At 42.1% G+C, this 13,039-nt stretch overlaps 1 protein-coding gene across 3 annotated transcripts in view; it reads right to left on the bottom strand.

The window, feature by feature from the left end:
- The window catches only part of MYOF (myoferlin), a 179,139-nt gene that overhangs the window by 58,078 nt on the left and 108,022 nt on the right, over positions 1–13,039 (bottom strand). For all 3 annotated transcript variants that reach the window (XM_064374110.1, XM_021669047.2, XM_021669046.2), the window contains 5 exons: positions 12,492–12,647; positions 9,156–9,287; positions 5,573–5,736; positions 2,860–2,974; positions 296–401 (listed from right to left, as the gene is read on the bottom strand). In XM_064374110.1, coding sequence (XP_064230180.1) covers positions 296–401; positions 2,860–2,974; positions 5,573–5,736; positions 9,156–9,287; positions 12,492–12,647 — 673 coding nt within the window. The remainder of the gene's footprint in view (positions 1–295; positions 402–2,859; positions 2,975–5,572; positions 5,737–9,155; positions 9,288–12,491; positions 12,648–13,039) is intronic.

The following is a 13,039-nucleotide window of genomic DNA, read 5'->3' as shown; positions in this document are numbered from 1 at the left end:
TAGACCTTTCTCACATGCAGTTCACAATAGGGTTCGCACTCTCACGAGAATCTAATGCTGCCGCTGATCTGACAGGAGGCAGAGCTCAGGTGGTGATGCCTACTTGCCCATGGCTCACTTTTGCTGTGTGGCCCGGTTCCTAGCAGATTACGAACTGGTACTGGTCTGTGGCCAGGGGACTGGGGACCTCTGCTGTAGACCAGCAGAAGTGAGGACCTTCCCTTCCAAGACTTCACCCTGATTAACCAAGGCCCTGCTGCAGAGCCCCAATCAGGTCATAGATATACAATATTACCTTTCTCATCCACCGCTCGATTTATGTCATATGACCACGCATCATCCTCCCATTCCCAACCTGGAGGACAAGTCAACTCGCTGGGCGATGCTGCTTTATCGCCGTTCTTACAAAACAAAAATAAACACAAAGAAGGGAGGTAAGCCATCGTGTCAGTCAGATGCAAAGGGCAAGATATAGCTCCTCCCACTGAACTATGGCATTCACATCTTTACTTAGATACTATCTTAGAGATCCATTTCACTCAGAAAACTCTCTCATCTTTCTTTATGCACAACTGCTAAATAAAAATTAGTTTAGACTACCTTATGTTTTTCCTGTTGGGGAATAGTATTAGGTTCAATCATGTGAAATTGCTGTTTTTGTAGGTCAAAGTGGTTGAATCTCAGCAATTTCTTATGGTTCAACTTAATATTATGAAATGGTGCAACTGTCTTTATGAGGTGTTACATGGGAAAGATCCCATCAGAGAATGGGTAAAACATTAAAGATACATGGTTTGGAGTTTGAGTTTTTTTGTTTTTGTTTTTGTTTTGTTTTGTTTTTTTTGAGATGGAGTTTTGCTGTGTCGCCCAGGCTGGAGCACAATGGCGCGATCTCAGCTCACCGCAGCTTCCCCTCCTGGGCTCAAGGGATTCTCTTGCCTCAGCCTCTATAGTCGCCTGCCACCACATCCAGCTAATTTTTGTATTTTTAATAGAGACGGGGTTTCACCATGTTGGCCAAGCTGGTCTTGAACTCCTGACCTTCAGTGATGTACCCACCTCGGCCTCCCAAAGCGCTGCGATTACAGGTGTGAGCCACCACACCCAGCAGACACATGTTTTTGAGTATAGGGAAATGCTGCTGGAGGTTACAGGGAAATGCTGCTGGAGGTTCACGATGTTAATCATACACAATTGAGCAAAATTTATGTAAAATATTGACTTAAGTTGATAAACTGCATAAAACTTGCATAAAACTGAAGAGAGTTATGAAAAGAAAGTTCCTAAGTAAATAAAGGTGGCCCATAAACATGGAAAAATACTTATCTTCACTTTAAATTAAGAGAGTGAAAATTGAAATAACAACAGGATACCACTTATTCATGTGGCAAAGATTATAAAGTGGGATGGTGAATGTTTAAGGCAAACAGGCTCCTCATGCTTTTGTTGAAAATATGAATTTATAAAACCTTTTTAAAGGTTACAAAATTTTATCAAAATTTTAAATGCATTTAAACCTAGATCAACCAAATCCAAGGATCTTTCCTATAGATACTTTCAGAAGTGAATAAAAATGTATGTTTAAGGATGTTCACTGTTACACTGCTTATAAAAACCAATGACTCAAATGAATTATAGCAGGTGCATATAATCAAACATAAAAGCTCATAGATCTATATGCATTGATATAAAAAATGTCCAAGATACATTATTATGTGAAAAATACAAGCTGTGGAACTGTGTGTACAACACAATTCTATTTAGGCAGAACAAAGGAAGTTATATACTTGTATACAAACAGAAAACAGACATCAATGTTTATCTTTGGGGAGTGGAATATGGATTGGGAGAAGAATTACTTTCGATTTCCTTTAACGCTGCTTAGATTTTTTTAAAAGACAAAAACAGTTCATGTGTTATAATATTAAAAACTAGGCCGAGCTGGCCAAACACGATGGCTCACTCCTGTAATCCCAGCACTTCGGAGGCCAAGGTGGGCAGATCACCTGAGGTCAGGAGTTGGAGACCAGCCTGACCAATATGATGAAATCCCATCTCTACTAAAAATACAAAAATTACCCTGTCTCTACTAAAAATACAAAAATGCACCTGTAATCCCAGCTGCTCAGGAGGCTGAGACAGGAGCATCGCTTGAACCCAGGAGATGGAGGTTGCAGCGAGCTGAGATCGTGCCACTGCACTCCAACCTGGACAGCAAGAGCAAAACACTGTCTCAAAACAACAACAACAAAACAAAAACTAAAACTAAAAACAAAAAACTAGGCCAAGCTTGGTGTCTCACTCCGGTAATCCCAGCTCTTTGGGAAGCTGAGGCTGGAGGATTGCTTGAGGCCAGGAGTTCAAGACAAGCTTGGGTGACATAATAAGACTCCACCTATACAAAAAAATAAAAAATTAGTCTGGCATGGTGGCATGTGCCTGTAGTCCCAGCTACTGGGGAGGCTGAGGCTGGAGGATTGCTTGAATCCAGGAATTTGAGGTTGCAGTGAGCTATGATCGCACTACTGCACTCAGCCTGGGAAACAGAGAAAGACCCTATCTCAAAAAACCCTCAAACAACAACAACAACAAACCCTTGTTAGCTCATAATAAAAATTTACCTAAAAAATTTGCACAATCCAAACTATACCATGTACCAACATCTAGTTAAATAGGCCTCATTTCTATTCTAAAGAAAATACTTATCGTGGAACTGGTGTGGCTTAAGTTATAAGAGGAAGACACTTCAGAACATAAGCTGGAGCAGAGGAGAAGCGTAAAGCCAAGCCAGGTGGCTACTGGGTTCCCCACAGATGAGAGGTGACAGGTGAGGGTCTCTCTCCGAAGCAGGCTGCTCACCGCATCTGTGTAGGTGTCCTCGGCTGGCTTCCAGTCGCCCCCGGGGTAGCGGGTCTCATTCTGATAGACTTCATCAGTGAACTCCGTGTGACCTGCATCCGCCTCAGTCAGCAAGCTGCAGGGTGGGGAGGGCTCAAGTTACCCAAGGAGACCGGGTAACCCGCGGCCCCAGTGACTCCCAATACTCAGGAAGCATCTACACCCTGGGAGTGGCACCACTTCCCTCCTTGCTTTACCCCTGTTGGTTCTGACTCCAAATTCCTCTTTGTACTAATCGCTTTGGACATTCCTTTGAAGACAGGGTCTGCTGGAACAATGTGACCTAAATCACAGAGAACTCCTCAAATGAGCAAGGTTGCTCCTTCTCAGTAATGAGGATGGGGTCTGGGAAAACAGTATTGTGGGCAGCTTCTTACAAGGACCACAGACGTCTTCCATGTGTGTTTCAGTTCGGGGCTGCTCAGCGTTTTCTCAATGAAACTCCTGGCTAACAGTTCAAAAGAAAGAGAGCCGTCTCCACTATTTTTTAAAACCGAGTGGAGACAGTCTCATGAAGCCAAATATGGAAATGTTTACTCCTGGCTTGCTTGGTCTACGTAGCACAAACTGAAGGGAGGAGTTAAAGTTTTCTGGAGAGTTCCTAGGTAGAGAGCCAAACCAGGTCATTTAAGACTCCAAACTCCATTTGGGCGTTTGGGAAATCCATACTCTCTCGCACGCCAATTTCCCTCTTGGATTTGGAACTATTTGGACAGCCTGCAGAGGAAAGTTACAGAGCCTCCAACTTTGTCTCAAGTCTTCTGCCAGGTACCTACTCAAATGAGGGTTTTTTCCCTTTATTGTTTGTGCATCTTGTCTCTGCTGTATTCTCCCCTAGAATCCAGCACGGGAAAGGAATCAAAAAACAAATAGTCCCAACCATTTACATAAATTGGCCATCACTTCTCTGGGCCTCAGAAAAGGGGAATAAAAGCTCTGGCTGCTACCTCTAGGATTCCATCCAGCCCTAACATGCTTTGACCTTCTGCGTTTTCTATCACAATTTCCCCTACCCTTTCCCTGTCCTCACTAACCTACCTTCCTTCCAGCCAATTCAAACCCCATTTTCCTTTCCCTCACCAATCTCCCCCAACTCCACCCAAAGCAGGCTGCCTCAGTTGAAAGCAGTCATGCGCAAGCTTGTGTGGGTCTTAAGAGAGCAGCATGCTCACTCGCCTCCCTCCCTCCCTAATGCCTATGCAATCACAGGAAATGAACCACAGCCAGACCAAACTCTAGTCGGAAGCCTTAAAATTCAACTTCACAGCTTATTTCCTCCCACCTCAAGGATGCTGTCAACAGATGTCAAGAAAAGGGAATGCTGGTTCTAGTGTCGTTGGCAACGTTTAGAAAACAGGCTCTAGTGTCCCCCAGACTCCAGGGGACGCATGCTTACCACCTTCTACTGTTTATGTATTTCTTCTTTTAAATAATGGCTTTTGAGATGTAGTTTACATATATGGAATTCATCCATTTACATGTACCTTCTGTTTCTTGCAGACTTTCTAGTGTGACAGTTGAGTACTGGTTTGGGTGCCCACGCTGGACTTAGATTCTAGCCCCAACTATACCATTGACAAGCGATGCGCCTTTGGACAAGTTATTTAATCTCTCTAGATCTCCATTTCCTCATTTGCAAAGTGGAGATAATACTACTACTTGTTGGCAGATAATTCTCTGCGAGTCTCTCGAGTTTCTGCACCTCTTGCAAGCCAAGGCACTGACAGCCTTCGTCATGGGCTATCTTCTCAAAGATGTTTCTACGGGGAACACTAAGATAGCATCTCTCTGTGCAGCAAAGGGTCAACCTGCTTACTGCCCATTATAAAAAATTCCAGTTCCCTAAGGTCAGAGTCCCTCTGTTATAATTCAATCTACTGCATGTACAAGTGTCATCTGGCCCTCTTCATGTTACTCTGTGGGAACAGGGGCATGAAGAAGTCAAGCAAATGTTGACACCCTGGCATTGCTACTGCTGTGGGCAAGACGGTTCTTTTATCCTAACCCGGGAGTCACGTGCCGGCATCTGTGAAACTATGGCAGGTAACCTTGTTCTCTTGCAAGTAGGATCAAATCTCAGATCCTTCTTGACACTACTTCGCTTGTAGGGCTGTAATAAAGATTAAATGATGCCAGTGCCCAGCATACTGCCTGACACAGTCACACATAATAAGTTCTCAAAAATGTTAGTTACCAGGTGCTTTTTTGACACAGAGTTTTGCTCTTGTTGCCCAGGCTAGAGTGCAATGGTGCAATCTCGGTTCACCATAACCTCTGCCTCCCAGGTTCACGCAATTCTCCTGTCTCCACCTCCCTAGTAGCTGGGATTACAGGCATGTGCCACCGCGCCCAGCTAATTTTTTGTATTTTTAGTAGAGACAGAGTTTCTCCATGTTGGTCAGGCTAGTCTCGAACTCCCAACCTCAGGTGATCCACTTGCCTCGGCTTCCCAAAAGTGCTGGGATTACAGGCATGAGCCACGGTGCCCGGCCACCAGGTGCCTGTCTTCTGGTGGAACACCTTTCAACTTCCTATAAATTTCAATGGACTTAGTCCAGCTCAGTGAGTGTCGCATACACATTATCAAGAATGATGATGGAGGTATAATACATTTAGCAATTTCTAGAGAAAGATTTCATTGCTATCCTTTTCACTCAGAAAATGGACAACTTACCTTCTTTCAGGATCAACTATCCAGTCTCCTTCCCATTCCCAGCCTTTTGGAGGCAGAAAAAATTCCCTCTTAAGCTTTATTTTTCCTGTGACATCAGAAAATTTATGACGTCCTACTAATCCAGAAGTGCCCCATTTTCCAAACATGAGAGCTTGATTTTCATACTATTAAAAAGAGATAAAATTGGAGAAACACCATCAGAGAGCAAAAAATAAAGCTAGCACGTACATTTTCAAGTTCACCTGGGACTTAACGCTAGACAACCACAGAAAGCAGAAAAAAGCTTTGTGCTCAGAAGGCATGGGTCTAACTTGAGCTGTTACTGACTGTGCAATGTTGGATAAATCATTCAACTCTCTAAGACTCAGTGTTCTCATCTGAAAACTGAGGATAATGCTACCTCTCCTATAGAGTTGTTTTGGAGTTTAAATGTGCAAATGACTGTGAAAATGCTTTGTAAATAGTGATATAGCATCTTAGTTGTTTCTATAATTTTGAATGGCTCAAGATAGTTCTGTGAACCTTATCTTTCAAATACCTATGAAAGTCCTGAGCTTATGAATGAGCAGATTTTATAAAATTTATTTGTAAGTCTACTGCTAAGAACTTGGGGCATATTTTCCCGTAGAAACAATATACAATTAATGTTGCCATTTCCCAGGCAGTCAACACACACACACACACACACACACACACAACCATCTAAAACATGAAGGTCCTTGAGTACCCAGCCTTTATTGTACCTAAAAGTTATGAGCCTTAATTCCATCTGGAATGTGGCAAGTAGACCAAGGCCTTTCTGGGAAGCAGGCTGAGTGGCAATGGCAGACTCTGGCTTACAAGGCATTTCTTTCCAAGTTAGAATCTATAAATCTATGACGGTCTGCTTTTCATCATCTCAACCACGGAAAGGGTGGAGATTTGCCAGTGTGGTGGGTGTCCCTGTTTGGATCTAAACTAGAATTTCCATTTGTCTGCTGATGAACCCACTGAAAAGATGATTTGCATAAGCCGCAGGAAAGTTTTTGGCTGAAGAAGGGAGGAGATTGGAGTGGGGGCCTGATTAGGAAACTGGAATCAAGAGGACGCAATAGTGCTTGTCTCAGATACTGGCTCTCAGCCTGGAGGGGAGATGCACTTCAGGCAGAAGCTCAAGTATCTGTTATCCTAAAGAACCATGAGACTTGGGAGCACATGACTTGGACACAGAACGGAGAGCAGGGCTTTCTTACTGGTCTGCTTGGAAGCCAGCATGGCTTTAGTAAAATCCAGGCGAAGACCTTGGCATAGACAAGAGGGTATCAGCAGCAGTGGAGATGTGGCTTTCAGGACTGTGCCTTGAGTCAGCAGTAGTAGGGCAGGACAGTAAGAAAAATGTATTCATGAGCAAACACGTGTGAAGCACCTCAAAGACACCCAGAAATCTTGGGGGGAAATTTTGTAGAAAACTAAGTGCTAGTATTAGCACATGAAGGCAAGAAGCAGCAAAATTTCCATTACTATGATTAATGTGCTCCTGCTGGTACTCACAGAACAACAGAAATGGGTGGATCATCTCTCTCCATGAGGTGAAGCTCAAGCTTCCCTTTATGCAGGGAAGGATCTGAAAATGGGAAAGAGTGAAGGAAGCCCTGGGCTGGTCAATCATTGCTCAGGGCTGGTTTTTCCAGGTTTAGACTCAGCCACAGAGCTGGAGGGCAAGTGGATGCCAAGAAATCCTACAGGAAGGCAGGAATGAGCCTTTCCTTGCATATGCCATGAAGCCCTGTACTCCACACAATCCAGCTGGCTGGACATCAACATCCTCCACTCAAGGCCTCCCTACTGGCCTCCAGCTCACCCTCTATTTATCTTCACTAGCACTTCCAGCCTGCAAGGGCTTGTTTGTGTGTTTCCCACACATTCCACTTTTTTTTTTTTTTGAGACGGAGTCTCACTCCATTGCCCAGACTGGAGGGCAGCAGCATGATCTTGGCTCACCACAACCTCTGCCTCCAGGTTTAAGCGATTCTCCTGCCTCAGCCTCCCAAGTAGCTGGGACTACAGGTACATGCCACCATGTCCGGCTAATTTTTGTATTTTTAGTAGAGATGGGATTTCACTATGTTGGTCAGGCTGGTCTCAAACTTCTGATCTTGTGATCTGCCCGCCTTGGCCTCCCAAAGTGCTGGGATTACAAGTGTAAGCCACCACACCAGGCTCCACTGTTTCTTAAAGTGGCCCCACTGTCACCCCACGTTGAAATAACCTCTGGTGCTAATCCCTAACCTAACTTACAGAATCAGAATCTCCAGGGTACCCCTGGGAGTCTGCATGCTTAACAGGAGACCAGTTTTGCAACCATTGCAATAGATTGTGAGATCCTTGAGGACAAGCCTTGGCTTCTTAACCATCTTCAGCACCTGGCTGAGTGCGTGGCATGAAGCCACCACTCCCTAAAAGCCTCAATGGACAGATGGATGGATGGAGGGATGGATGGTTGGGTAGAGAGGATAGATAAATTGTCATCATTTATTTATTCATTCAATAAACATGTATTGGGAGCTATTATGTGCCAGGCACTGTTGAATGAATAAAAAGTAAAACTTAAAGATGGCTATGAGTTTTCTTGCCCAGCAAGCATATCAGAGCCACAATCTGGAACCAGTTGTCAGATATAGCAGTGGGAAGCAGGAACAGATTTCTAGATAAGCTAAAATGATGAAAGTCTTCTCATTTATCTGAGCATGAAGACCTATCTGTAGAGTGGTGTTCATCTGAAAATCAACAGAAGAGACCCACAAAATACATCTAATAATTTAAGTCAACTTGAGTTAAAAATAGTATAAAAATCAAAACAAGTCTATTTCTAGCTGCAAATGTTTGTGAACATTGTTTTCATTGGTTTAATTGTAATGAGACTTTTCACTAACTGGATGGATTTTAAATTCAGTGAAGGTTTTACAAACTATCTCTATTGTTTTTGAGGTTTTTGGACACCTTTTTTTTGCCCCGGACAAGTCTATCTGAGGCTTCCCCTAAGCGTGAAATGGGTCTTCAGGGGTTTTAAGACCCTCTATCCCAAGTAAGCTGTATTAAGATCTGAACCCCTCTCCTGGGTTGGTGTGTGTGCACGTGTGTGCGTGCATGTGTCTGCATGCATGTGTGTGCACGTGTGCATGTGTACTCTACTTAGTGTCCCAGCATCAGGCACCGATAAGACTGACCTTTCTATCTCTCACAACTGGAACTTTCTAATAATCAGGCACCAATAAGACTGACTATTAGAAAGTTCTAGTTGTGAGAGCTAGAAAGGCAGCCATTTTCAGTATTGCTGTTAAGATTGTGGTGGAAGTCATCTAAGTCATCTCTTGGAATTATCACACAAAAGTGTTAATCACCATGGTGTGTTCCAGTGTTGACAATAAAATCTCAAGAGCTCTTCTCTTATCCCCTTAGGTTAAGATCCCTTGGATGGGATTTTAGGGGATGGTAAGGAGGGCTGTGGTTGTTTTTGGTATGTGAATGTTTTCCATGAAGGTGAAAAGTAAAAGTACCCCTCCCTCCACCAAAGAAGAAAAGATCGGGAAATCATTAAAGGTACCATTTCAGCAAAGACGGTGAAAGTTCCTTCTGCGAAGCTGTTAAACTTCTTCTCCACAGCACTTAAGCCTAGCCAGATGTTCACTCGCAACTCCACAGGCACCTTTAGCCCGTTGTTTTTCTCCTGCGGATACTGTGAGATGAATAGCATGTGATGTTACATTCGGCACAACATGGACTGTGACATGAAGTTAAAGCCAAAAGCAGAGCGAGCATCTAATCATGGCTCTAACCAGTCTAATTTTATGTTTGCTTCCATTAAAACATTTCCAGATCACCCTACAGCAAAGATCAAAATCACAATTAAAGCAGCAGATGTCAGTGTGATTCCTGCCTGTCCACAGATTCCTGCCTGTCCCTGAGAACTTTCAGGAGGTCCATAAGGTCCAAACAATTTTTCTAAATACACTAACATGGTATTCATCTTCTTCACTGTATTGACAGTTGCACTGGTGGTACAAAAGCAATGGTGGAAAAACCTCCTGCACTGTTGCAGGAATCAAGGCAGGGATGCCAGACTGGACCTAGTGGTAACAGTAAAAATAATAGTAATAATAACTGCAATCTCAGTAAAGAAACAAAATGCCAGTTTCACTAAACAATTATGTTTTCTGTCTTTTCCCACGTGCAAAAATAAATAAATAAATAAAAGGATTATGTTGATCAAACAGTAAAGATTACTTATTATTATTATTATTTTTTGAGACAGAGTCTCACTCTGTTGCTGGAATGCAGTGGCCCGATCTCGGCTCACTGCACCCTTGACCTCCCGGGCTCAGCGATCCTCCCACCCCAGCTGCCAGAGTAGCTGGGATTACAGATGTGTGCTCCCACAACTGGCTAATTTTTGTAGAGACAGGGGTCTTGCCATGTTGCCCAGTAGGTCTTAAACTCCTGAACTCAAACGATCCGCCCACCTCAGCCTCCCAAAGTGCTGGGATGACAGGCGTGTGCCGCTGTGCCCAGACAAGATTACTCATCTTATTAAACCTCGACCCTTGAATACATGTTAATATTTTGTGTGATGAGACGGGAGGCACTCTGCTGCATATTGCGGATGATGGTCGTCTCAAGAAAAAGCTCTTGTGCAATTTTTGGAGTTGTAAGCTGAACTAGATTTTTGAAAAATGAAATACCACTTTTACTTAAAATTGCAATTCACAGATAAACATGGTTATTCCAATTTGACTATGAGGTGGGCATTTTTTTTTTTTTTAACATAAACAAAGTGAGCCTCTCACTCCAAGGAAAAGAACGCTTTGCTGGCAATGACAAAATTCAAGCTTTCAGGTAAAAAAAATAGAGTGTTGGAAAACTTAAATCTGTCACAGTAACTTTGATAGCTTCCAACACATAAAGACTTTCTGATAAGTGATATTAACAAATGTGATCGAAAAGTGATTTTTTCACTATTGTATGACAAAATATGTCATAATAACTCAGTGATCTACATACCTCAGTGAATTTTCCAAATGATTGTACATTATGTTACAAAATCACACATGAATAAAAGAGTCATTCAAAGTCCAAGAAAGACCAAGGATTTTAATGTAGCTGAGCAAGAAAAATTCATTGATATGGTTTCAGATTTCACACTGCAATTAACCTTCTAAAAGCTACCACTTGAGTTTAGTGTTATATCAAAGATGAATATTCATAATTTTCTGAAAAGGTTATTACAATACTCCTCCCTTTTCCAACTACATATCTATGTGAGGCCAGATCTTCTTCATATACTTCAACCAAATAACTAATTCCATCAGCTTAAATGCACAAGCAGATAAGAGAATCCAGCTATGTTTCTGTTCAGCAAGACATTAAACAACTTTGCAAAAATGTAAAATAGTCTCACTCTGCTCTGAGTTTTTACACAAAATGTATTTTCTGTTAACAATTATTTTAACATTTTATATTAAATATGCAATTAAATATAAATATGTAATATATTTTATATTAAATATGTAATTTCTGTTAACAATTATGCTAACATTTTATATTAAATATATAATTGATACAATTTATGTTAATAATGGGTTATTGTTATGGTTAAACCAATAAATATTTTAAAATTTATCAGTTTCAATTTCTATTACAGTAAATATTGATAGGTATAACCCATATAAATCTAAGCTCTCTGGCATCTTAAATCATTTTTTTACAGTATAAAGGTGTCTCAAGACCAAAAAAACTCACTGAGTTCAATGGCTCCCTAAACTGTGTAATGAGTATTGACAAAATCAATAAATATATAAAACATTCTCTTAAAAGCATTTTGCTGTTTATCCACTAACTTCTAAAACTTAAACCAGAGAAGATGCCTTTGTCTCCTCTCCCACCCCCTGTGAAGTTTTATTTATTAATCAGTTTGCTTCCACCCACTGCTGAGGTCAATTATAATTGTGGTTCTATCTTAAGTAAAATTTATTCTACCAAGAGACACTTGAAAGAAGATAATCACTGATTCTATTTACACCCTCCTGATTAAAGAGCAGTGAGTAAATTTATTAAAAGGTAGCAGATATCTCCTTGTTTGAAGAGAATACTCCCCAACTCTGCTTTTTCTCTTCTTAATTGCTATTTCTTTGCCCCAATTCCAAAGAATTCCAGTTGGAGTTGGCCAGAGAGATGTCAAAATATATAGATGGGAACTATTCTGATTTATTTGTTTCTGGCCCCAGGCTCACCTTTGGTTCCCCGTATGTACACACAGAGTTCTTAATATGGGGTCCTGGAATGGGCTTATGGGTTGTATGAAGCTCCTAAATTCTATGCAAAATATTCGATGCACATGCAGTGTGCATTTCCCTGGAGGAGAGGGCCCATTGCTTTCGTCAGGCACTTAAGAGAGTCTATGACTCTAAATATATTCAGAATCTCTTCCCTAAAGTTATGATTATCAAAATCTTCAATTTGATTGGTTCATCAAATTGAAATTGATTCAATCTATTGCTCATTTGGTTAGAGCAGTAGATTCCATGGACCATCTCTACTGCTTTCTCTTTCTTTCCCCAACATTCACTAGAATGAAGGGAAGAAAGGCATTGCCTTGCATGAGACATTAGAAGTGAAATATTCATGCCAGAAAGCAAAGCATTCACAATGCCATGTTTATATTAATGTCACAAAGACATCTAAGGAGGTGTCCTTGATTGAAAGCCAGCCAACCTCAGATCCACTCTCTGAGAATTATCACCCCAGAGGGAGGGATCAGAATGGGCTGGAATTGATCCCAATTACCCTCGTCATTCAACGATTAGCAAATGGTACAAAGCAGCCCCTTCTCAGGAATACGGCTTTTACATTTAGTGTGTTTCACATGACACGTGAAGACATGTACCTTGAGAAAGATGGTTTGGGTTTTTCCACAGTATTTTCCAGATGCATTCTCACCACTGGTGGAGTATAAGACCCGATGCGCGGGAATTCGTGCATAGGCCAGTCTCTTCTCTCCTCGGATCATCCAGATGATGATGTCAGGCATGCTGTTCTGTGGCTGATCACGAGCATCGGATGGAAGAGGAAGCACAGCCATGGTTAGTCTAGATGGAGAGGGAGCCAGGCACAGTGGCTCACACTTGTAATCCCAGCACTTCGGGAGGCTGAGGCAGGTGGATCATGAGGTCAGGAGTTCGAGACTAGCCTGACCAACGTGGAGAAACCCGTTTCTACTAAAAATACAAAAATTAGCCAGCTGTGGTGGCATGCACCTGTAGTCCCAGCCATTCAGGAGGCTGAGGCAAAAGAATTGCTTGAACCTGGGAGGCAGAGGTTGCAGTAAGCTGAGATCATGCCATTGCACTCCAGCCTAGGTAACAGAGCGAGATTCCAATTCACAAAAAAAAAAAAAAAAAAGGTGGGGAGAGAGAGACTGAAGACCTTGCATAC

This window comes from Aotus nancymaae, unplaced genomic scaffold, assembly GCF_030222135.1.
Source record: "Aotus nancymaae isolate 86718 unplaced genomic scaffold, 86718_ANA_hifiasm-v0.15.2.pri h1tg000010l, whole genome shotgun sequence".
Taxonomy (NCBI): domain Eukaryota; kingdom Metazoa; phylum Chordata; class Mammalia; order Primates; family Aotidae; genus Aotus; species Aotus nancymaae.
This window is presented reverse-complemented; position numbering and strand designations above follow the sequence as displayed.